Source organism: Coturnix japonica, chromosome 12, assembly GCF_054131305.1.
Source record: "Coturnix japonica strain WE chromosome 12, WE-NBRP24, whole genome shotgun sequence".
NCBI lineage: Eukaryota > Metazoa > Chordata > Aves > Galliformes > Phasianidae > Coturnix > Coturnix japonica.
In genome coordinates, this window is record NC_140674.1 from 8,014,063 (window position 1) to 8,039,918 (window position 25,856).

The 25,856-nt window shown below is 54.4% G+C and overlaps 2 protein-coding genes across 5 annotated transcripts in view; both read right to left on the minus strand.

Annotated features, from left to right (window-relative positions):
- Positions 1-14,516, minus strand: part of PAX3 (paired box 3) — a 63,095-nt gene extending 48,579 nt beyond the window's left edge. For 2 of the 4 annotated variants that reach the window (XM_015871340.3, XM_015871337.3), the window contains exons 1-5: positions 14,440-14,516; positions 12,476-12,594; positions 12,023-12,258; positions 10,992-11,118; positions 10,579-10,713 (exon numbers count right to left, since the gene is read on the minus strand). In XM_015871340.3, coding sequence (XP_015726826.1) covers positions 10,579-10,713; positions 10,992-11,118; positions 12,023-12,258; positions 12,476-12,560 — 583 coding nt within the window. In that variant the 5' untranslated portion in view covers positions 12,561-12,594; positions 14,440-14,516. Of the gene's footprint in view, positions 1-10,578; positions 10,714-10,991; positions 11,122-12,022; positions 12,259-12,475; positions 12,595-14,439 lie in introns of all 4 variants that reach the window. The other 2 variants (XM_015871338.3, XM_015871335.3) reach the window with 1 other exon arrangement.
- A 7,721-nt stretch (positions 14,517-22,237) lies between these two features.
- On the minus strand, positions 22,238-25,234 carry RNF228 (ring finger protein 228). The gene has a single exon (XM_015871321.2). The coding sequence runs from the start codon at positions 25,096-25,098 to the stop codon at positions 24,277-24,279; it is 822 nt and encodes a 273-aa protein (XP_015726807.2). The 5' UTR covers positions 25,099-25,234; the 3' UTR covers positions 22,238-24,276.
- Positions 25,235-25,856: the final 622 nt, after the last annotated feature.

The following is a 25,856-nucleotide window of genomic DNA, read 5'->3' on the forward strand; positions in this document are numbered from 1 at the left end:
AAAAGGAATAGGACAAAAATGCACGCGCTTGTCTAGCAAATGCCATTTCGTAAACAAAATAAATGTTTTGGGGATAACAGTACAGAGACAATCGTGTCCACAAATGTTATACTAAAATGGTAAGAGTTGGTAAAAGAGAGCTTAGTTCCCACTTATGCAGAGCAGTTTTGAAGGCTTCCCAAGCCTGCAGGGTTCTGAGCTCTGCGCAGCTGATGCAAAAACAATAGTCAAAGGCACTGCAGGGAGAGGATGTCAGTCCAGAGAGGGACAGAACCCAGAGCACTCCTCTTCCCTTTACTTCCAAAATACCTAAAATCCCACTGACAATGCTGTACCAAATCCAAACCCAATGCCCCATTTTTTTCTCGAATCCCTATTTCTTCTATCACCTTTTTTTTCCCCCCCAAAATGAACGATAAATTAATTGTAACAGATAGTTCACAGGTGTGATCTTTGCAGATTCAGGTGGCATTACAGCATCCTTTCAATACAGCCAAAACAAAAAAGAAACAAACAACAAGCAGAAGAGCACCACTGTGCATTTTAGGCTATAATTCAGCACTCACTCAGACTAGCATTTTCTACAATTGCTTCCACCTTCATTCTGTGGTCCCTGCTGAATACAGGCACCGTGTTTCTCTGCTGACCTGACTTCTCTCAGCAACGAATCTGAACTCACCTGCAATCCTCAATGCAGCACTTACCCACTTTCTCATAGAAATAATCCTTAGAAATGCTATTTGGTTGGCTTAAATTTGCTATCTTCACCCAGAGGCTGCCTTCCCTGTCACCTCAGGCTGCCCCCTCAGAACAGCCCATAGATGTGCCCGCATGCATTTCCTTCCAATAGCCTGTCTGAAGTCAAGGACACCTAACCATACCTGATGGGCTTGAGCTAAAAGAATGCATGCAAAAAGGTCTTACACCTTATATTTTAGTTTTGTTCTCCATTTTGAAGCCATAAACATACAAATTACTGAAAACCAAGTTCTGTTTCCACACCAAACACAGAGCTAACATGGTAAGCACCACCAGCATGAAGCTGCCCCTGGCTCAGCCAGATGCCCCAGACAGGAGCACAGTATGGGACCACAGCCCAGCACCAGCACCACCAGCACCCATCCTCTTGCAGGGCTGAAACCAAACTGGCACCAAGTGCTGTCCATGAGACAGCACAACAAATTGCTGCCTGCTACAGAAATGGAGCTTGGTGCTCCACCATCCACATCCTTGCCAGCCATACCCTTGGAAGCACCTCACACACGGCTTCCCATACCACACTGCTTCCAGCAACAGAAAGGTGGGACTCCTCCACCTTCAGGATCAAACAGCACAAGGCATGTGAGATGGGACAGCCCAACAGCTTCCCAACTGGTGCATCAGTGCCGTGGGGATGGAGTGGCTCAGCTGGTGCCTCAGTGTGCACCGCCCATTGCCTCCCGTGCCGCTGCCCAGCACCAGCTCTCCCCTCACCTCAGGGAAACCTATAGGGATCAGGGCAGCCTGACAGCTTTTCCTTTGGCTTTTGAAGTTCTTCCGTGGCTGACTGATGCTCGCCCATACAGAACTGGAAGAAAAGCCCTCCATTGTGCCGCTCTTTCTACCGAGCGTATTATTCTCCAGACAAAAGCTCTCGAGTCTAACTTTTAAACACACCTCTCTTCAGGGCGTACTGGTGCTAAGCCATAAAATCATTTGTTCATTACAAAAACAAAACAAAACAAAAAAACTCAGCCTTTTCCCTGAGGCACCTACTCTGCCTGTAAGCTCTTTGTATTACTTTTGCAAACAGACAGCAGCGTGCAGCACAACTGCCATTCCCACCCTTGGAAAGGCTGTGCTTCCCCAGCCCAGCTGAGCACGAAGCTCCCTCCCACTTTCAGACTGCTGCTGCTTCAGGAGTTTAAAATCAAACCATTGCAGCCCATCCCAAGCCCCTGCATTAAATGCTGCCACAGAAGTGCATTCTCCTCTACAGGAAGGTTTTGAAAGCTGCAGTTTCAAGACAGAAATACTATCAATGTATGTGGTTTAAATGATTTTATTGATTGTGTCTCTTTCTCTGTCAAGCTCATATTTGTCTTAGTGGAGGCTTTAGTAAAATACCCAAATAGAAAAAATAATTATAAAGTGTTTTCAGCAACTTTGCAGAAGTTTTATGTCTTTACTGACTGCAGCCCAGTGCTAGAAGTGAACAGCCTGTGCCCAGCTGTAACCACACAGATTTCAAGCACCAAGCACTTGCTCGAACCAGAGCCCATTTGCATACATCATTCAGTACATTTTCCACTGCACATGTTTGCAAACAACTGCAGCTCTCCATAGAAGAGAACATTGTCCACCGAGCTTGAAGTTTCAGCAGATCATCCTGCACAACTCTTGACTTCTGCATCTCAAACACTTGGAAAACACCATTCAGAGCATTAAATATACGGTTCCAATCCCAAATGAGCAAAGATGCACAGAGCAAGATTTGCCCAAACTGGAGCAGCTGACACAGCCACCACATGTCCTACACTCCAGCCCTTCCCCACTGCACACACTGCCTGGATGCACAGCAACAGAAGGGGGAAAAAAAGAAATTAGTAAGATTCCATAAAGACACAGCACTCCCTTCCTGCTGGGGGGCTGGGATGGGGCGGGGGCAGTACCAGGAGTCTGTGCAGACACTATAGAGCAGCTCTCAGGCAGTGCATATACCAACCCAGAGCTGTCCCCGTGCAAACCAGACCTCACTCTCTTAACTCTCATGCTGTTGTGACCACTCTTTTCTCATTTGTTTCTATTTAGGGGTATCATTCGCTTGCAAACACAAGTCACAGAATCACTCTTTCCTACTCAAGAAGGGTATAAAGAAGCTCCCTTTGTCCTATCCCAAAGATAAATAACTGGTCACCGCAGCCCTGCCAAAAGCCTGGTAAAACCCAATGCAGGTGCTCACAGCAGCCCCATTCCCACACTGTGGGCTCTGCCTCAATGCACTGCAGCAGCTGTGTGAGCAGGGAGACCTGGAGCATTGGAGCTGAGCATCACCGGTGTGACCACTGCAGTACCTCCTACAGAGCATGAGGGCCAGGAGCATCCTGCAGAGTGTCCTACCCCAGGACACTGTTCTTTCTGTGTGACAGCAGTGCCGGCTGGGCTCTGGGTATATCTGGAATTTGTTCAACACCTGCTCTATGCTTTTGCCTCTGTTATACTCTCCCTGGGCTGACACGGCCGTTCTGATGTCAGAATGAGAGATTCCCACCATCAGTCATCACCCCATCATCTGCAGTGCCAGTGCAGCACAGTGACTTTGAGACCCACTTCGCTTTAAGCTCTTTCCCAACCGAGGGACCTCTGATTGTTTGGAGCACAGCCCCTATATGCCAGCTAAATTGGCTCCCACAGCCATTCAGACCGGAGCTCCCAGTTTCCTTCCTCACATCCCGCTAGCACCACTGGTTGGGATCAAAGGAGGAGGGGGAGTGCAGCTGAGGACAGGGAGAAATGCGCAGCCTTCAGCCCACGAGGGGCCACACACTGACCTGAGGAGTGCTCCCCACATCCTGCCCACCCCAACAGTGTGGGTCACACACAGAGCTGTGTGCAGCACGCAGCCAGATGATTTTTTTTTTCTCTTTTTTTGCTAAGTCACATGTTAGAAAACTTTTAAGCTCAGCTTGTTAAAACAGCTCTTCTCAATTTGCTCTGCTTGTCACACTGTGCCCTCTTGCCGTGTCAGAGTGCTCACTGACCAACAGACAGATCTCAGCACTGCCACATCCTGCTGGCTCTGGGATGCAATGAGATACTGTCTCCCCATCCCACCCTGCACAGCCCCACAGAAAGTGCGGGCTGTACATTGAGCAGGGGTCCCTGTTACACAGATTGAGAGGGAGACAGCAAGAAGTACAAGATGTCTGCTGAATGTGGCCATTTCACACGGCTGCCAGAAGCAGCGACCCCACACACCCTATGGCTCTCCCTGCAGTCCCACAACTCCAAGAGGATCCCCAAAGCCAAGCAGCCTGACAGCTCAGAGTTCACTGGAACACCAGTGAGTGCTGAAGCAACAGGCGGCTGCGTGCCTTGCTGCGTGGCTGCCAACCCTCTGAGTGCTTTGCCAGACCCCACCGGTGGGGCAGGCAGCAGGTCTGCTCCTGTTGGTGGTACTGCAGGGGGAACCCACAGGGCATTTCCTATCTGTGGCATTCACTGCACAACTCCTGAACAAAGGAACAGACTGAGCTGATTCCCAGTTGTTTTCTGCTAGTATTTGCCTGTTCCACAGGTCGTGGTAAAGAGCGTGGTTAAGCCATACACCAAGAGGGAACCTCTGTAGCACTGCACTGGCTGAGCAGCACTGCTCGTTAAATAAGGTGAATGAGGTCTGAGGGGGGCAGACAAAGTGCCTGCAAAGTGCCAGCTCATAGCAGCAGTCTGTGTGCTACTATATCTGAGAAAGAGATTGCTACACAGGCACTTTCAGAGCCGCATCCAACGTGAGCATATCATGAATGTAAGCATCCTTAAGGCGGGACCATATATGGACACGTGCATGAAAAAAGTTGGTCACACTTGGCAGCAAGTTTACATCCAGGCACATGTCCATACCAACAAAGCATCAGAAAGCGGAACAGAGCACACATCACTGCCCACCCCACAGCTCCTGCTGAAACCAGAGAGCTGCATCTGTGCACTGTACAGAAATGTGAACATAAAATGCTTCCAAAGAATAGTAACTGCTGCTCTGGGCTATGCACCTTCTTAAGGAGTTGGGCACTCACAAAGCGCACGCAGACTGACACTGTGTTCACACAAAAGAAATCAGCGTGTTTAAGAAAGAATGAGAAACCACTGATTAAAAACAACCCTTTTCAGCTCTTACTCTGCTGATTCTCTCCACAGCACCTAAGGCTCAGGCATTCATACCAGATACCAGCCAGGAGGGGGTCTCTGGCCCTGCCCAGCTCCCGGCCACTGTGCGTGGAGCTCCATTTGTGCCAGGGGTGGCAGCAGCGGCACCTCCTGCTCACAGACTTCCACCCACAGCATCAGCACATGCCAACACAACGCATCCAAGCTGCACAGCCTCCTCTGCTGTGGGGCTGGTAGGACACATTTTGTTATTTGAAGCAAGCACAGCTTTCAATAGGGTGAGAAGGAGCCGCACGTGCTCCTGCCTGCCCTGTAGCACAGACTTGGCTCTCCCTGCAGTCTGGGGAGGGACTGTGCAGCCATCACTGCTGCAAAGCACACAGAGACACTGCAGCTCATTGGGACACTCTGTGCTGTGAGCCTGGCCCCAGCAGCTCCTCCAACCCAAACTCCCTTCCTATCTGCAGCAGCTCTTGGCCATTTATCTTTCCAATTTAGCACAGAAAAAAACAAAAAAAAAAAACAAAAAAAACCACACAGTTTTCTTCAGACAACATCCATCTGTAAAATTACATGCAACCAAATCAGCTTCATTAAGACTCAAGGAGGTACCGTGTGTTTTACCCACTGTTTTAGCACAGTTTCAGCACACTCTGTACTAAAAAGTGATTCATACAAATGCAAATCCAACAGTGCCCAAGAAAAGTCTCCCCCAAAACTGTACAGTGCGTACACCCAGCAGACCATGCAGGATAAGGACTCCATCCAAATTTCACATGTCATTAAAGACAACTTGACCATTAATCCATACGGGTTTAGTAGCAAAGAAGGCTTTTCCAGGACAGAAGAACTGCAAGGATCCCTTTGATCCCAGAGGTTAAGCATTGATTACAATGGGAGATGAACCACGCCAGGCAGAACGGTGCCCTTTCTGTCTGTAACAATGGCATCGCAAACACCACTTAATCAATATTTGGCCAGCGACACCACAAACCTCCTTTTCAGATTTTAATTCCTGGTTGTAAAACAACTGTAGGGCAACCAGCGAGATAAGACATCGCACCGACTGCTTAATTGCCTTTTACTGTCCCACTCGTTATATACGCACACTGTTAATCGCTCCGAACCTTTATTTACCAGTGAACAAATGAGCTGTCAGCAGCACATCAAACCCCGCTAACCAAATAATCTCAGCCCATGACACTCAGTGGCCCTAATGTGCCCGCGGTGAGTTTTCATTTCATTACATTTCACTCTGTTTTCATTTTCCAGGGGGAGTGACTGGAGGTGAATTAGTGCAGCAGCATGGGGCAGGGACACTGCGGGGAAGGGGAGCAGAGCGGGGTTTGCAGTGAGCTCAGTTCCCATTCAGAAGGCAGAGCACAGCAAGTGGGGAACACTGGGACAGGTCCTGTATTTTTATTGACGTGTTCTCCCCTCTGTGTAGCCACACACATGTGTGTCACATAGGATTTAAAGTGACGTTTACATGGAGAAATCTGCACCGAGTGCAGCGCTGTGATTTACTGCTTGGCGTTTCACTCAATTTCTCCTTAAATTAACCAGAGAGCACTTTGTAGTTCTGCTCCATTTCCCTACGCACTTTTATTACACAGCCCTGGGGACCTGCCATAATTTATCACTATCGACTTTATGGGCTCCTCTTGTCTCAGAGCCCTCTTCCAGCCCTTATCAATAAGTGAACCTAACACAGAAGCTATCAGAACTGAACCCTCCCCGAGTCAGATAAAAGCATCAGCTTGAACTGAAAAGTACCACTTGGGAGCAGACCCCAAAAAGAGTCAGTCATAAGAATTTAATCAGCACCAACTTTTAATTTCAGCATTAATCTCTAATTAATTTTGTATCTAATTAAAATCTCTGTCTGCTGATGCCATCATCACTGCTGCACAAGCAGCTGCTGACATCCCTGCCCCAGTGAGCCCTGCCAGTGCAGCACATGCACCCCGAGCCCAGCTCAGTGGCTCTGAGCAGGATGGGATGGATTCAGCCCCCGGTCCTGCCCTGCCCACGGGGATAAAGCACATGTGAATGGGCCCTTTTCACTGAGGCTCCTCACATCCCATTGGGTGCACACAACCACCCCAAAACCCACCTCCTCTCCTGAGCTCTGCTGGGGTGCATTCCTGCCGATGGCAACAATTTGGCAATCACAGGAGAAGTCACAAAGCCAGGAGAGTGAGCCCTTCAGGCTCTAACCCCTGTCCTTTCAGAATTACACTCAGATTAACCAATTATTAATTAAGAGTTTTGGAGCAATCCAATCAGAAGTGAGCTTGGGTACAAACTCAGGTAAACATGTGGGAAGTCATCCCAATATTTGCTGAAACAAGGTTTGTCCTCCCTCAGTGCCTGAGCTCGGAGAAATGGGGCAGGACGTGCCCAGTAGTTCTGTTCCAAAGCTTTAGGAACTATTTGTGAGTCAGTCAAGTGCCCAAACAAGAGTGAGACCCCCACATCAGGGGGGCAGGTGCAGCTGGATGTCACTTCAGGGACTGCAACCGGGACAAGGAGCACCTGGGGCTGGGGGCAGCTCTTCACAGGGCAGGGATGGAGGGCAGTCCTCCACCCCATCAGCTGCCATAGCTGTTTAGCAGAGTTACTAACCCCAAGCGGCTGCAGGCACTGAGCAGCCTTTCTGGCAGCACACACCAGCCCTGTGCCCTCCAGAGCACATGGCACCATGTCCCAGACCACGCATCAAGCTGCTGATTGTAACACTGCATCTAAATATTTAAGCTGGGGCCGGTGGTCGCGTGTCCCACGCACAGGCAGCATCTGTCCTCTAATTCCATTACAGCTCACAGCAAAAATGCATTTCCCCAAACTCACAAACAGGAACAGCATCGCGGCTGAGCTGCTGAGCAGCACTTTGCTTTGTGCCGAGGCCCTTTGCGGCCCCCCCCACCCACCCACCCAAGCTCCCCACATACACACAAAAATAGGGATGGTGCTGAAATTGTATTAATGTGAGCCTCGGGCACAGAGAGAAAAAAAAAAAAAAAAAAAAAAAAAGAAAGAAAAAGAAAAGAGGAAGGGGAGGGTGAGGGGGGAGGGTTTGGTGCGAGATGAAAGTGGAAGGAAAGAAAGGAGTCAATTTAGCCTGCTGCAGCCTGAATCGCTCCCGGAGCAGCGCTGGGGATGAGTAGGGCCCTTTCTGCGGGCGCATGACTGGGGGAGGATCCGCAGGACGGAGCCCGGGGGCCAATTCCGGCCGCGAACAGAGCCCCTTTGAGGCCGGCCCGGCGCGGCGCTCCCAGCAGCGGGCACACAGCGGCCGTGGGATGCGAGCTCCGAGCGCTCCCTCCCCGCAGCCCTCGTTCTAAAAATAGGCCCCCCGTGCCATATAAAGGCTCTGAGGTTTCTCCTTCATGTGCTGCCTTTACGGTTCGGGTAGTTAAGAAAAATGCATCGTGCCCACAAGAAAAACAGATAGGCTGTGAAAGAACCACCATCGGGCAGATAGGTGCCATGACAGTCAAGTTGTGCTTTAAATCCACACTCCAGACCAGGGCAAAGGACAGCATCAGCAGCAGAGCAGTAGTGCAACATGTGTGACATCTGCCAAGGGTACGAGATTGCAGGGTTAAGTTCCTGTAAAGAGCAGTGGCAGAGGGAGAAGCCCCAAGCCAGGTGAGGTGCTTCCTTCCACATGTTATTTTAAAAGCTGGTTTTCTCTTCCCTGGCTGCAAGAATGCCCCAATTCCTATACAGGGAATCAGCAGACTTCAAAGTCAGCAGAGCTCTGCTTCACTTACTTCTAACTAAGCCAACACCAGCATCGTCATGCCCTGCAGCCCCTCATGCCACCCCGCCACAGGCACAGCCCAGGTGACAGAGCACCCAGCACACTGCACTCTCCCCACCCTGTATCACTGCGCACTGCTGCCGAGGGCACCCAGCACTGAGCACCACATTGGGTTCTCCCGCACCATCCCCTGGAAGCGATGCTGTCACCCAGCCCCACACACAGCCACCACCATCACAGCACCCACAACCCTGAAGCGAGAAGCACAGGGCTGCATGCCTGTGTGGGCAGAGCGGAGCCTTCACTCCTCTCTTGGCAATGGGAGTTGAAGCAGAACTTCTCTTTGCAAGGAGGAGCAAACCCATTTTTGGGCTGTTTTGCTCCTGCAGTGAGTTCTCTGCTATGCTGTTCCTATAGCACACCATAAGAGCAAGGCACACACACAGCAACAAGTTCTCCCTATCAGCAGCACTCTCACTGTAGCACACTGGCCACTCCATAACAAAACCAATCAACAGGATGATTTGATAGGGAGCTGATCCTCCCTCCTGTTGCCATACTCTGCTGAACTGGTACCCAGCCCGCAAGCACACACAGACATGGTACAGGGTGGTACGGCCCATTCCATTCAAGGGAATCCTGCCATTAACTGGAGGGTCAGCTCCAACTTAAGTCCAGGGGATCTCCAGTGCCCAGACCCAGCAATAGGGAACCCCCAAAGAGTGGACAAAACCGTGGTGTGACTATTTTATGGAGAAGCAGAGAGATGGGCTATATCGATATTATTTTTCTTCCGCTGTCTCTGTAAATCACACTGATCCATTAAGCCATAATGTTATCAGAGTTTCCTATCTGCTGTTTTTAATCTCTGCTCAGACGTTCAGGAAGGCAGAACGGCTCGTTGTGAGTTAATAACCGGGGCACCGAGCACAGCACAGCTCTCCATCACAGGAGGCACCGAGGGAACAGCCGTGTGCACATAAGGGCACAGTGAGGCACTCAGACTGTGCCTTCTGGCCCTCGCATAGTCCCCGTCAGCACCTCCTGTGTGTGCATTACACACATCCACATACACAAAGATGGGGTTTTAAGAACGGAGCCACAGAGTAACTTTGGGGAGCACCCTCGGGTTTGTTGCTACCATACAAGGGGATGGCCTGCTTTAAAGAAAGCACTTTTTGCTGTCCTTCCTGACCGGTTCTCAGCACCTCCAGATGTCTGGAATTACCACAAACATTCTGTAGGTACCAACAGCACTTTTTCCACGGTGGAGAGTCCATAAAACTGTGTGGAGCATCAGCTATTAGGGGCTCATTGAATAATTCATCCCTCATTGCAAGCCCATAATGTCTTTTCTCGGCCTTTTGTGAGGCTGTTTTCTCTTCTTTTCTCCTTGAATTATAAAAAGGTTGCCTTCCTTTGTTCACATCAAGCTGCTGCTAGCTGGAGCTTTGTCTACGCAAAGCCAAAGTGTGAGTTTCAATGGACTCTCCCCTCTTTGTTTTCCAAGTTCATCTCCAAGTGTAGATTGTGTATAGAAGGCCTTCTTTGTAAAAGCTGGAGAAGTTGTACAAATGTTTGACCAGCTCATTTGGTACTTTTGTCTCGCCTTCCCCAGCGCTGTGCCTGTGTCGGGCCGCCACTTCCAGCCCCAGCCCGGCCCGGCCGCCCCTCCGCAGCCCCGACGGAGCCGGCAAGGCCGCATCCCGCAGACCCCGGCCCAGCACACACCAACACAGCACAAACTTTCCACAGCCTTCACATAGAAGTAACCGCACTGTGTGACCACGGCTGAAGGCAGCTCCCCCAGTTGAGGCCTCGCAACACACAGAAGCCTACCCGTCCCGTCCCCCACGCGTCTCCCGTCTCACACCGGGTCCAACCGGACCAGCCGCCCCGCCGGGCCCCCCCAACCTCCCACCGCGGTTCCCGGGTGCAAGAGTTACCTCTCTCGCTGAGGATGCCGTCGATGCTGTGCTTCGCCTTCTTGTCTCCTTCCTCCGCCTCTTTCCTCTCCAATTCGGCCTCCTCTTCCTCGCCTTTCCCGAACTTGCTCCTCAGGATGCGGCTGATGGAGCTCACTTCGGGGGAGCGCGGAGTTGTGACCGCCGCTCCCTCACGCCAGGCCCCGCTTCCAGCCGTTACCGTCGTGCCGGGGTTGGCACCGCCCCGCGCCCCCCGCGGATGTTCCCCGCGAGGTGACGGAGCCCCCGACACCGCTGGGACTCGGCCCTGCCGCCCCCACCCTCCAACACCCACCGCCCGCAGTGGAACTGAGCCCCCGCGGAGTGTCCCCGGCTCCCCGTGCAGCCACCACCGGCCCCGACCCCCAGCACGGAGCAGCCCGCAGTGCCCCTACCTGAGGGCACGGTGTTGCGGTCGCAGACTCCGTCCTTGAGCAGCCTGTCGCGGATCTCCCAGCTGAACATCCCCGCGTTCTCCCGCTTGTACTCCTCGATTTTCTTCTCAACGTCCGGCGTCGTCACCTGCTTCAGGGCACACGGGGGGAGCGGGGGCTGTGTGGCGGCGGAGTCCGGACTCCCCCGACCCAGCACGGAGCTCCCGGAACGACCGCACGGCCCCGTGGGCAGCGCTGTGGGACCGCCCGAGGCTACGGAGACGGCGGAGTTACCCCGGGGAGACAGAACGGCCCGAACCCGCGGGGAGGGGATGGAAATCCGCGGGGACAGCACCGAATAGTGCGGGGATAAATCGGGGGGCGAGCAGAGCTGCGCGTAGGGAGAGGTTGAGCGGAACGAAGTTCAGCACTGAACGGAGAACGGAGCGGAGGCGTTGCAGGGGGGACCGATACAAACCCAGAGGGATCTGTTCGGTGTTCTAAAGTGGGGCCGAACTGAAATAAATGCAGGCTGAGCTGGCGGGGAGCGGCCCGCGCTCGGTCACACGCCTGTACAAATATCTGTCGTTTTATCACGAGAACAGAAAGTTCGGGGAGCCGCCGCTTTGGAACAACAAAGGGAAAAATCCGGCCCGCGGCTCCCAACGAAAACTCACTAAGTTTGCTTCTCCTTGTGAGAAAAATAGAAGAGATGAGGAAGGGAGAAGCAAAACTCGAGAGGAGGATCCATATCGCTCCGCGCTGCTGCCAGAGCCAACTTTTTAGCGGCCGCTTTGCAAAAAAAGCACGGAAGGAGCCGAGCGGCTGAAGGGGCGGCGGGCGGAGCGGGGCCGAGCGGGCAGCACCGCGCCCGGAGCCGCCTTTTCTCCCTCACTTCGTTTCGGATTATTTCTTTTTTAAACACGATTTTCTTTTCTTATAAATAATAAATCCTCCCCTCGGTCGTTTTAAGATCCGGACCCGCCGGGAGCAGCGCTCAGGACCGTGCCCATGGGCGGCCCCCCGCCCCGTCTCGCACTCTCCGGGCTCACCTTGGGTTTGCTGCCGCCGATGGCCCCGGGGCGGATGGAGCCCGTCTCCTGGTAGCGGCACAGGATCTTGGAGACGCAGCCGTGGGACACGCGCAGCTGCCGGGAGATGACACAGGGCCGGATGCCGTGGTGCGCCATCTCCACGATCTTGTGGCGGATATGGTTGGGCAGCGGCCGCCCGTTGATGAACACTCCTCCGAGCTGATTGACTCTGCCCTGACCGAGAGGGGTAGAGACTGGACGAGAGGAGGAGGAAACGGCGTTAACGTCTCCTTCGGACCCAGCGGCCCCGCGGTGTGCCGGCACCTGTTGCGCCCAGCCGGGCAGGGCCGCCTGGAAGGGACCCGGGGCCGAAGTTCCCGCAATCCCCGCTGCTCCCTTCCGACCTCCGCACTCTCTCCCTGCCCCAACTTCTCCCCGCTCTCCATCCGCCGTCCCTCGTCCTGCCCTCACCTTCCAACGGGAAGCCTCCTCTCGGGTAGCTCTGCCCGGCTCCGGGCCGCATCATCCTGGGCACGGCCCCGGCCAACGTGGTCATCGCGGCGGCGCGTCGCGCTCCTGCCCAGGTGCCGCTGCGGGAGAGAGCGCCGTCAGAGCCGCCCCGCGGGGAGGGGACGCCGCCGGGGGCGGGGAAGGGCCGCTCCCCGCTGCCCCTTCGTCTGCGACCCGCGCTGCCCCGCGCCGGGAGGGACGAACCGGACCCCGCGGAATCTGGAGCGGGGCGGGCGGGGCCGGGCGGGCGGCGGCGGCGCTGTCCCGGGAGCCGGGGGGCCGCGGGGCCGCCTCCATTTATCGGCTCCGGACCCGGCGCGGCTCCGCTGCGGCGCCGCCGCGATTGGCCGCCGCCGCCCGGCCCGGCCGCGCCGCCCCCGCTGATTGGGCGGGGAACGGGGACTCTCCCGCACCGCCGCTGCCCGGGGCGGCCCGGCCCGGCCGAGCGCCGCCGGCCCCGGGGGGTTCCGCGCCCCGACGGCTTCGGGAGTGCGGCCGAAGGGCCCCGGCGGAGCGCGCCGCTCCCTTCCCTCGGGGTCCCGCTCCCGACCCGGGGCTCGCAGCGCGCTTTGTCCGCGGGGAAGACGAGGGGGAGCGACCGCCCCTCTGCTCTCCAACACCGCTACGACCTCCTCCCTCCCTTCTGGTTCTGTAGTTCGCACCGCCCGGGAGCAGCACCTCCGGCCCCAGCGCTACGGACGGGCAGGGAGCACCGCCGCTGACCTCCGCTTTCACGGACGGACGGACGGACGGACGGGGCGGCCCCGCGCACCCCCGCGGCTGTGCCGTACGCGAGGCGCCGCGCTCGGCCCCACCAACCGACGGGCGGTTGTTCCCAGGAATTTATTGTAGCATTCAGCCCGAAGTGCCGCAAAAAGAAAGGAGGTGACGTCCGCCCGGAGCCGGGCTGACCGCAGCAGGACATGACGCCAGGAGTGTTGTAAAGGCCGTCTGTCCTCAGAGAGGTACCATTGTGCGCGGCCCTTTATTTACAGCTCGGGAAGTGCCAGCGAGCTCGGCTCTGCGCTGTGAAGTGCCAGCCCGGCTTCCACTGCGCCCTTTATTTGCAATCCTCTATTCAGCGACTGTCACTCCCGAGCCTCGAGTTATTCAGGCCCTTAATCAATCAAAGGGATGAGAGTCGCTCAGGTTCCCCCCTTTGTAATAAAGAAAACAATGTTTTGTGCCGGGCCCGCGGCCGCTTCCCCGCGCGGTTCGGTCGCTCCTTTCGGGGCCGTGGGGCCCAGAGGCGGCGCGGCGCTGCCCGGTCCGGCCCTGAGCTGCGGGGAGCGGAACGGAACGGAACGGAACGGAACGGGACACGGCCCCGCGCTCCCCGGGACGCAGCCGCAGCCCCGGCCGCTGCTCGGCCGAGGGTCCGAGCGGAGTCGGCCGCTTTTCCCGAGCGTCAGAGCCGAGCGGGGCGGGGAGAAAAGTTTTACCGTCGCCACGGAACTGGCTGGTAAGAAAAGTTCGCATAGCGGGGAGAATCGGAGCCTATCTCTGACCGTGCTGCCCGTTACCGAGCACCGCGCCGGTCGAAGTATTGAGCTCCGCTCCTACGGGACCCGGGCACAGTCCGCGACCGGAGCTCAGAAGCGTCCCGCAGTGCGATCGAGGCACCGAGTTCCAAGGCACCGGTGTGGGGCTCGGCGGAGATATAAAAATATTATTTAAAATAAATACATCAATAAATAAACAGGAAAAACAAACAAACAAAAAAAAACAACGAAGTATTTCAGCCTCACTTTGAGCTCGCGGTACACGGAGCGACGAGCGGCAGCTCGGACCCCGCGCGGAGCGCTCCCGAGTTGTGCCCTCCGCGCTCCGTGCGCCCCGCCGCCGCTTTCCCCGACGGACCCCCCGGCCCCACTCCGCCGACCCCGGCCCTGCGGCTCTCGGTGCCCCCCGCCCCTCGCACCCACCTCGCCGGGGCCGCCGCCCGCGCTACCAGCCGGTGGTGGGACACGGCCGCATCCTCCGCACGAAACCGCTGAAATCCGAGGGAAAAGATGAGCCCCGAGTGCCGGCCCCGCTCCTCCCTCCCCCCCTCGCCCCCACCCCCATGTGACTGTCCTTGGGCCAGCGGAGATGATTTCACGGTGTTCCCGTGGAAATGGCTAAAAACGCTCCCGCTAATTACAGAGCTCTTCCAGGCCAGGTGCACTTTTAATTGGATTAGCGAGCGCTCGGTATGAAACCTGCGGCACATCGAATGGGCAGAGAAACTCGGGGCTGTTCGGGACAACGGCAGTTCGTTATAAACGAGAACATTGGAAACAAATCAGTTACACTCTTTCCGCCTTTACGCGCATACATTTATTTCTCATAAGGGGGCGTCGGAGGAAATTCTGCATAGAACTATTTCCAGGGAAGGTGATGCGGGAGAAAGGAGCTGGGGTTTGTGAGTAGGGATGTGAAAGGAGTGAAAACAAGAGGAGGGAAGGGAAAAGAAGAGAAGAGAAGAGAAGAGAAGAGAAGAGAAGAGAAGAGAAGAGAAGAGAAGAGAAGAGAAGAGAAGAGAAGAGAAGAGAAGAGAAGAGAAGAGAAGAGAAGAGAAGAAACTGAGATTGAGATTGAGATATATAAATAGAGAAGGAAAGAAGGAAGGAAGGAAGAAATGAAAGAGGGATGGAAAGAAAAGAAAGAGGGAAGGAGAGTGAGCAAGGCAAGGAAAGAAAGAAAAGGAAAGAGAGAAAAGAGAGAAAAAAGAGAAAAAGAAAATAGAAAAAAGAACAAGAAGGGGGAAAAAGAAAAAGGAAAAAAAGAGGGAAAACAAAATAAAGGAAAAGTAAATAAAAGAGCTTCTTTTTCCAGCATAACGAACGTGTAGCAGTGCCTGCTATTTCTGGCCCGTGTCCCTCACTGCCCCCACAACAAACACAACAGAACCTCTCAGGGCTGTGCACGGGCCCTGTGTGTCACCCCCGGTGCCCGCTGCAGCTCATTGCACAGCTCTCCTCCTCCTTTCCCCCCACCCCCCCACCCCAAACAGAGCGGGCAGCTGCGCTGTGCTGGGGCTGCCCTGCAGGGCCGAACTGCGGGGCGCAGTGTGCTGCGGGGAACCGGGGTGTTGGGAGCTGCGGGTCTCCAGCACCTTCTCCTAGCTACAGTAAGGAAGGGAGGGGTGCGAGTTACATTCAGTTCCGAGCGTGCTTTTGGAAAAGAGAGACCTACAAATGGCAGTGCGTGGGGAAATGGCACTGGGGGGTGGGGAAGTGGGGGAGGTGGGGGGGGGAAGACAGAAAGAAGAAAACCTAAAGGAAAAAGAAAAAGAAAGAAGGGAAGAAAGAGAAACAGAAAGAGAGACAGAAAGAGAGAGAGGGAGGGAGGGAAAGAAAGAGAAAGAGAGAAAGAGAGAAAGAGGGAAAGAAAGAGAAAGAGAGAAAGAGAGAAAGAGAGAAGGAAGGAAGGAAGGAAGGAAGGAAGGAAGGAAGGAAGGAAGGAAGGAAGGAAGGAAGGAAGGAAGGAAGGAAGGAAGGAAGGAAGGAAGGAAGGAAGGAAGGAAGGAAGGAAGGAAGGAAGGAAGGAAGGAAGGAAGGAAGGAAGGAAGGAAGGAAGGAAGGAAGGAAGGAAGGAAGGAAGGAAGGAAGGAAGGAAGGAAGGAAGGAAGGAAAAAAAGGAGGAAAGAAATGAAGAGAAGAAGGCAGAAAGAAAAGAAGGAAGCAAGCTGAGCTGCGACCGATCGCTGCAGGGTGCAGGCGCGGTGCAGCCCCCACGCTGCGGGCCCGGCGGGAGGTGATGGAGGCAGCAGGAGCACCGCAAAGCCGGTCAGACACAGCTCCGCAGGCGGAGTTTCAGTTTCTGAAACCGAGGGGTCCTGCCGGGGTCCCCTCGTCCCGCAGAGCCACCGGGAGGCATCGCCCCGCAGCGGAAAGCGGCCGTGGGAGAACATGTGCGAGTCCCGGCCACCCCGCACCGCTCGTGGCCGCCTGCGGGGTGCGGTGCCCGGCCACGGGGAGGGAAGATCCGTGCCGGCCCTGCCAGTACTTAGAGACAAGGAGCCCCGAGATTAATGTGTTGAGATTTTTTTTCTTCTTTTTTATTTTCTTTTTTAATTTTTGTTATTATTACTTTTTTTTCCCTGCAGAAACCCAATACTATTTGGAAAAAAAAAAAAAAGAAATTACCAGCGAAGGGCCGAGGAGATTAACGTTTGGAAACTTATGAAATGTAATCTGCACATCCAATCGATTCCCGGCATATCGGTTGAAAGGATAAAGATGCATATCTCCATGATGGATATTGCATTAATAGGCACATAAATAAAGGTTGAAAAGTCATCACGGGAAGCTTTGAACCTTTCTCCGTTGCTTTTATGTCCCGTGCACACGCTTCAGCACCGGTTGATTTTTTCCCCTTTGGTGTCATGTCCTCGTCAATTTACAGCCCCAGTGCGGCTCGCAGCAACGGGCCCGGAGCGGGGCACCAGGGATAGGGACAGGGTTAGGGATAGGGAAAGGGACAAGGATAAGGACAGCAATAAGGACGGGGGTAGGGACAGAGAAAGGGACGGGGAGCCCCAGATCCCACCGGGCGCCCCACGCCCGGGGAGCACCGGAGGAGGACGAGGGGAAGGGGATCGCGTTGGTCACTTCGTTACGATGTGAAAGGGTCGGAGAGCAGCGTGCGGAACGTGGGAGGAAATCCGCACGCACCTCCGCGGGGGGGAAATCCGCGCCCCGCTCCTCACCGCCCCCGAGGTTCACAGCCACGGCTCACAACGACGCGTCTAATCCCCGTTAATTGCTTGTACAAACACCAGGGTGATTAATTCCAGAGCTATCGCAGTGCATTTCCATGGGGGTTTTACAGCAGCAAAGGGACCGTTTGGGTTTTACGAACTAAAGGCTCAGACCGATCGAATACGTTCTGTTTCGAAGCGGGGGACTTCCGTAGCAGCGCAGCGGGGGAAAACGCGACCCGCGGCATGAGGTGTCCATGGGGGCTGAGGGAGGGGACCGGGTGCCCTGGTCGAAGCCCCAGCCCAGTCCCCGTGTCCTCCGCCCGCACTCAGTGCTGCGGGGCGGGGGATGCCGACATCGGTCGGAGAGAGGCCCTATCCTCACCGAGGCTGAGCCCGGCAATAGGTATTTCTTCTGCAGCTGTGTGGTTTTAACTCTTATTCTTTTAAAGATTAACTGGATTACAATCTGGAAGGAGATGAACGAAAAGAGAAAGCAAAAAAGAGAGTCAGAGAGAAAAAAAAAAAAAAAGAAAAAAAGAATAAGAGAGCGAAAGAAAGAACAATAAAGGAGAAGAAGGAGGAGAAGGTGAATGAGGAGAAAGAAGAGAAGAAAAAGAGAAGAGAAGAGAAGAGAAGAGAAGAGAAGAGAAGAGAAGAGAAGAGAAGAGAAGAGAAGAGAAGAGAAGAGAAGAGAAGAGAAGAGAAGAGAAGAGAAGAGAAGAGAAGAGAAGAGAAGAGGAATCAAACGAGAAAACAGAAGAGTTGAACCGAGGAACACAAGGGACGAAGGCAGGCCGTACAGAGCCGGGTCCCCGGCTCCCCACTCCCGGTTCGTGCCCAGCACCGCCCTGCTCGTGCCGGGCGCTCCGCAGACAGACAGCTCCGGGTCGGCGCCTCGGAGCTCTGAGGCGGCCCATCCCGCCTGGATGGGTTTGGGGTTGGGGCTGGCCCGGAACGCTCCGGCGTGCGGAGCCCTCGGTGCCGGCAGCGGTGCCCGCCCGGCAGCTCTATGCCGTGCGTTACGGCCGGCGCCTCTCTGCCCCGTCGGATTTTTCCTTTTGACAGCTTCTTGACTTCAGTGCTATAGGGAAGAGAAGCGCAACGCTCCCCGCAGAGAGAGGACCCGTGGCCCCCCAGTTCCGAAGGAAGGAGCAGCGGAGCCGGGCGTTCCCTCAGCAGTTCCCAAGGCCCGACCGCAGCGCAGCGTGCAGGGGAAGTGCCCGCCCCCGTAGTCCCGCCGCGGCCGCATATGGGGGATCCTGCAGCTCTGTCCCCGAGCCGCCCTCGGGCGGAGGCAGGAATCGGCGATGTGGCTTCTCTCTCGCTCCCGGTCACCCGACATACGCCGAAGTGTGAGTAAAGAGAAATAAAGTCACTGCCTATCGCAGAGCCGAGGAACAGCGGTGTCACGGCTACGGGCACGGACCACGAGCACCAACTTAGCACGGGGTCATCCCACGCCGGCAGCCCCCTCTCGGCCCCCAGGGAGCGCAGCCCCCGCTGCGGACCTTTCGGAAACATTAGGCCTCCTAACAGCTCTTCCACTGTCTGTCCCGTCCCGTTGAAAGTCGGCATTGCTCGGGAAATAACGGGAGCGGGGCTTCATCCCGGGGAGAAAGAGACCTCAAACACCGCCTCCAGGAACCGCAGAAATGGGGGGCTTGTACCGGGGGGCAACACGGACCCGGCAGCACCTGGAGGACTAGTTGCAGGGATCGCAGCCTGCTCCTCCCTGCCAGAAAGAGCGGAGGCAGCTCCAGACGCCGACAATGACACTCACTTTCCATACGATCGTGATACTTAAATAATACTCTGAGATCTAAGTCTGTTCTCAGAGAGAAGCGTTACTATACGACTACAAGAAAGTGTGATTTTTTACTTTTTCTTTTTTTTCTTTTTTAATGATATTATTCAAATTGCTTCAAAGTCTGAAAAAGCAACAGCTCTTTATTTTCTTTTCCTTTGGTCAGAAGAATATATTTCTGTTCCCTAATGCCAACCGTGTGACCAAGAACTCCTTCCTTACAATGTGGAAACAAAGCCAGACTTAGTGCTCACCGCCCACATTTCTACCCCATAAAATCCTTCATTATTTCCACTTGGAATGAGATCGAATTTTGATTCACAATTCAAATGTATTTCTCAAATCTCAGCCGTTGGAAAAACAAACCATGAAACCAACCAATATTGCTGTCTGTATTAATCAGATGCTTACAGAACAGCAATGGGAAGGGATGTGTAGGAGTGGCTGCTTAACACCCTCAGGTAAGACGGACGTGTTTGGGTCTGGACCTGAGAGAAGCTGAGGACTGAGATCTGGGTCTACTGATACAGAACTGTAGAGTGGGAGATACATTCAAATGGAAGGGTCTGAGCTATTCTTCCCAAATGCCACAACCCAAGGAGACCAATCAGCCCCACGGTATTTCAGTTTGCTGCAGAAACCTCCTTAAAGCAGACAAGGTATTTGTTAACAGAAGATAAATACAGATGTAAATGAGTGCAATCACCTGGATCCCAAATCCTGCAACTCGAACTTACAGACAGTAGCAAGCATGAGCTTATCCGATCAGGGCTGCAGGCCAGTTTGTGGGTCTGGGTGCTTTTGGAAGTGGCCATGTGTACTGATGGAGCTCAGCATTGCTCCTTCCCCACAACTCAGCCACAAGTACTTTGTACAGCGCTGATCAGAGATCAGTGCAGATAAATATGTCTTGTGTAAGCAGATACAAGTGCATTTAGTTAGTGCAGCCGTGGCATTTCTTCCAGACAGATCCATCTCTACACTCATCCAGCTGCAGTGGAGCAGCAGGTGAGCAGCAGGGCTTTCTGGCTGTCGGAGAAGCTGGCCATCGAATCTGAGCAGCCTTCCAAAGCACAAGAAATCACAGCCACGAAGCCATGCTGTGCAGCTCCTTCCCTGACCTGCTGGTAACACACAGAGAGAATGGGTTGTATATGCGTAGAGATCCTGTAGGGTGCTGCCTCTTGTGTGGTTTAAATGCTCAGAGGTCAGCATAGAGAAAGATCTGCTCTCTGAAGTATAAATGCAGAAAGGAATTCCTTCTCAGGTCGGAGGCGCTTTTGGGCTCCCCACCTGCGCTACCAGAGGACAGTGGAAGAACAGAGCCTGATTCTCAAAGTATCTTTTTGGGACCCCAACCAGCATCCACCCCGCGAATGGAGGTCACCAGTGCTGGAGGGTTTGGTCCTGCTTTCTTATTTGCCTTTGTGGTACATTAACAGTGGTTGGACACCACGTCGATGGAACACAAAAGCACCTCTACACAGCTTTGGCCAACCCAGTCAGATAACCACAGCCTTTATTCCTTTTGTGTATGTGTGAAGCGCTTGTGTCTGTCTGCCACACCTGCCTTGGTAGGATTAAGGTCTGCCATGATGTCAGCAAACCGTGTGTGATTATTTACTGTGATTATTTACTAACTGTGAGTTAGTAATGCCAAAAGGAATACAGCTTCCTCCCTGCAGCCACAGCACTTAGAAGGGACACTCCAAAGGAGAGAGCTGAAATAACAGCTCCTACACTGCAGCACTGACAGGACATGGCATGTGTAAAAAAAACCAGTCTGTGCTTTAATACCTTAAAATACTGGTGTCCAGCAGCCTATTGCAAGCCATTCCCAAACCACTTCACTGATCCTCCAGCCTGGAGCCCAGCATGCCTGCAGTCAGGTAGACAGACACGGGATTACAGCTGCATAATGTTTAGGATCTTAGGCACACCAGGAAGGGATCCATCTCCCAGAACTCCAGCAGAGGTCTCACAGAGGTCCAACAATTCCCGTGGAAGTTTCAGGTTTGCTTTTCTGGTGCTCCCATGCCTTGGCTGTAGCTGTTCCCACCACACTGTGTAACACAGAGAGCTGCACAGCAAAATAATAATAATAAAGCTGTGCAAAGGAAGCCAAAGAAGCCAGCTTGTATTTTCCACAGTTTCTCCTCAATGCTGCAGTATGTTCTGCCTTCTCTGCTCCCCCCCATTGCTCTGAGCACTGTTTTCTGCAGGATGGTGTAACTGCTGTGCACCCCGTTGGCTGTACCCCTCCATGTGGTTTTAAACAACTATTCAGAACCAGCGTTCTCACTAAAATAATTACAACCATCAAACACCACCAGTGACAAGGATTCTCTTTTTGTGTGTTTACTTTCTCTTTCTTCCCAAAACTTGAGCAAGGTTTGGCTTCAGACAAGCAATCCATACAGCTGAAGGAACCCAGAACTCAAATGTAAGGCTGGGACTCTACAGCATCCAGAGATGCGTACAGTGATTTCGTTCCACCTGGTACTGTGATGTGGGTCCACACTAATGCTCCAAAGATCTGTGTAAGCACACAGAAGGATTTGGCATACAGGCGGACAGTCCATTTTAATTGGGCTCTGAAATATTCTCAATATATGGGCAGGAACCTGATATGCAATATGAGCGCCCCATTGTAAATAACCTTGAAATTCCTGTTTAGGCTGTGATCCTCTACTTCTGTAACATGCAAACCCATAAACATTTGAGATTTGATTCTCACGTAACAAATCCAAGCTTCAGGTGATTGATTTGCTGTTCTCACTTACCTTCTGTAAATCCTTTAGAAGTAGTCTGTGGATTCCAGTTGAAACCATTGGTTCAGATACAATGGTAAATACAGGGAAAAGGCAGAAATAAAACTACAACATGGAAGTCAAAGTTGGAGCAGAAACATACTGCAAGCAGTATTTTAGGGCACAGACACCTGCTGTGACCGTGGCTCCCCTAAGCGTGAGCGTAGGCTCCCAGGTGGGAGCTGGCTGGCAGGGCAGTGCTGGCAGCACAGCAGTTGGGTTACAGCAGCCACCAGTGAGTGGAGCAGAGCAGGAGCCGGGCAGTGAGCTCCAGCCCAGCCCCTCCAAGCTCTGCTGTGCCTACATGAGGAGTGAGAACAGTGGCTGCTGGGTGGGCCGACCTGAGCTGTGGGCATTGGAGCTCACCTGGCCGAGTGAGAAATGCATTGCATTAAGAGAAGCACGAGCAGGGAAACCAGAAATTGGTGCATATGATGCACACACGTACATATTTTATATGTTTATTCTTAGAAAACATTGCGGCTGTTTATGTCCATTAATTTACACATACTTATTCTTACTACAGTATCATTTATAATAATACTTTCACCTCTATAGCACCTCCTCTTCAAGGATCTCCAATTGCTTAAAAACGTCAATAAATAAAGCCTCACATCTTGCCTGTGAGGTAGGTCACACTGTTATCAAACTTTACAGATGCGGTAACTGAAAACAGAGAGGTTAAGGCCAACATTTTCGAACATTTGTACCTGAAGTCGACCATCTAAATAGTCATTTAGATGCTGAAATAAAAGTCTCGTGGTTTTCTTTGGTTGCAGAACATCCACAACTACTGCTGCAGTCAGGGGCTGGAGTCAGGCCTGCTGCTAGAGGCTCAGCTCTGCACAGCCAACAAACAGCTCCACGTCTGGACACCGCTCTAAACACACAGCCCACAGCAGAGCCACAACTCAGAGCAGGGATTTACCTCCTCAGGGCCTCTCTATTCTTAAATACGACTTTAGAAGGCTGGTGTGGATCTGGTAAATCAACTTAAGCGACACAAAAGCCATCGGCTATTCCCACAAACTACGTCTGTCGTATAAATACTGTTTTTGTTTTCCTTTCTTTTTCTTGTTGAGGGGGTGTTTCTCACAGCTCTGTGATAACGAAGACAACGCACAGCACACATCACTTGTGCAGTCATAAAACACAGCGCACATCTCCACTTGCTGCCTTTACATTTCTACAGAGTAAATTCCTTTGCGCTTGCGATAAATAGAAGTGGCTGATAAAGGTCTATGAGGATACGTGTCAGAAGTCATGCACACGGCTTGCAACACACATATTAAAAGATCACTGTTAAAACTCTTGAGTTTAAGCACGAAAATAACTACCTCATTCCAATACAGTCCTGTGTAGAAACAGGGAATAAGAAGCACCATCTTATTCCCGATGCCGTAGGTTATAACAACTAATTGAGTTAAAAAAATTCAGGCACCAAATGAATTATCCCGCAACATAGAATAGTATCTATACAGAGTGCTCTCCTTGCTATACTACAAGAGCAGCCACGCAGCACTATGTTTCACACCATCTTACGAGCGTCTCATCACATCTCTAACACATCTCCAAACGTTTCCTCCTGGCCTCTATGGGAACCTCTAAGGCAGAAGAGAAACTCACCACGAGGGCAAAGCCATGGACCACAGCTAAGAGACCAGATCACACAGCGTGCTGCTGTATTCCACCTCTACAGCGATGCTGAAAGGCTGTATCTTAACGTGGGTTTCTCTCGCTGTATAAGAACTGAGGCCAATGGCCAGCAGAACACTGTTCTCTATCACAGGAGTCTTTTAGTCTGTTTCAGAGCTCCATTCATTAAATCGTCATCCATAAATTAAGAGTGCAATGCAGCGGTTCAGTCTCCCACATTAAATGAGAATTTAAAGGAATTAAATAATAAAGCTTATTTTAAGCAACCAATGGAGGACTCGACGGCCTTCTAATAGAACTGTAACAAAGCCGTACTCGGAACAAGGAGGGATACTTGGCTCAGTCTCTTTTAAGATAATACGCTTCTGTTACGGCTTCTATGTGCACTTGTCAACTTCATAACAAGAAGAATAGAAAACGCATTTAGCTCCGCTCCTAACAGCAGCGCAGATCTCCGATTATCTTCCAGGTGGGGGCAACAGTAAGCCACTTTTCTTTCATACATATTCCGTCCCGCCTTACCGAGCGGTCACCGTGGCGTTGGGATCACGGCGTTACACCGCAGTGCTGCGTGCCGGGCATCGCCGCTCCCACCCGCCTCCTGTCCCCGGGGCAGCCGGGCGCACAGCCCGACCCCGCAGTGCGCGACCCCCTCCCCGGCGAGCTACAAAGCGCTGCGGAGCCATGACGGCAGCGGGGGGGGCACAAGATTCTCCACGGCCTCCCCCGCATCCCTCCCACGGGGCGGGCGGCTCCAGCACGGCGTTACCGGCGGTACCGGCGGCCGCCCCCACCCCGCCCGGCGCTACGTGTCGGTCCTGCGGGCCGCGGCTCGGCCCCTGGCGGGGGCGTTGGCGTTGGCCCCGGCGGCCTCGGGCCGGTACTTGAGCCAGCAGATGAGCCACGTAACGACGACGGAGAACAGGGCGAGCACGCTGGCCACCGACAGGCAGATGGGACCCACGGGAGACGGCGACGCGCCGGGCCCCGCTTCCCCGCCGTATTGATTGACGAAGATGAGGCCGGTGAAGAGCAGCACCACCATGGAGAGGAACGACACCACGACGCACACGCAGCCCGCGCTCAGCGCCGCCCGCTTGCAGCTCTGGCAGCTCTCGTAGCCGCCGCCCGACGAGCGCGGCCCGGCGCGGCCGGGGGTCGGAGCGGGGGTCGGACCGAGGGCGGCCGCCGCATCCCGGGCTCGGGGCGGGCGGCGCGGCGGCAGCGGCGGGAGGCGGTCCTGGGGCAGCGGGTCGCGGGCGCGCAGCTGCGGCGGGCAGGCGGCGGCCAGCTTGGTATTGACGGGCAGCCCGTGGACGCGGTGGTCGGGCAGCGCCGTGCGGTGGCGGCACAGCGGGCAGGCCAGGGAGCCCACGGCAGCACGGCCCGGCCCCGCGCCCGGCTCGGAGGCGGCGGGCGGCTGCTGCGCGGCGCGCAGGTGCAGCTGGTTCAGGCACTCCTGGCAGAAGGTGTGCAGACACTCCAGCAGCTTGGGCGCCCGCCGCTCCAGGTCGAAGTAGTTGTAGCAGATCTTGCACTCGTAATCTTCGTAGCTCGGGGCGGCCGCCGCCCCGTCCTCCTGCCGCCCGCCGCGCCCTCCGCCGCCCTTGTGCGCCGGCTCGGCCATAACATCGCGCCGCTGACGGCCGGAGGCTGCCGGGCTCCGGGGCCGAGCCTGGCGGGCGGGCGGCAGCAGCGGCCCCGCCGCCGCCTCCTGGGCGCGCCCGCGGGCTGCGGAGCGGAAGGCGGCGAGCGGCGGAGGGGCCGGGCGGGATGGCGGCGCCGCCTGGATCCGCGGGCGGGGGGGGGGGCGGGCTCGGCGCCGCCCGCTGCTGGGAATGCGGCGGGCACGGAACAAGGGTCGGGAGCCGCTGCGGGCGGAAGGGGCCGGCGGGCAACGCCTCGGCCAGACGCGCGTTCCCCGGTGCGGGCGGGTCGGGAGCGGCTGCCGGGGGGCGCCGCGGTGCGGGGTGCGGTGCGGGAGCCGCTAATTTATGGGAGGAACCTGACGTGCCCCGCACGGCTCCTGCCGTTGGTGTCTGTGCTGCAGCCGGGCCGGGAGGAGCCGCCGCTGTGTATGTGTACATCGTACAGCTGTTACGGTTGGAAAAGGCCACGGAGATCATCTAGGCTAACTGTCAGCCCGGCCCCGTGCTGCTCAGTGCCACATCTCTGCGGTTCTTGAACACCTTCAGGGTTCATCGGTTCCCTGGGCAGCTGTGCCAGCGCCTCACCGCTATTTCTGAGAATAAATCCTTCTGAGAAGCCAGCCTGCACCGCTGGACTGACATAAAGCCATTGCTTCTGACCTGTCACTGTTAGCTGAGAGCAGAGGCTGTTCTCAGTGTTCTGCTGCCTATAACACTCATGGCCCAGACCTTCACC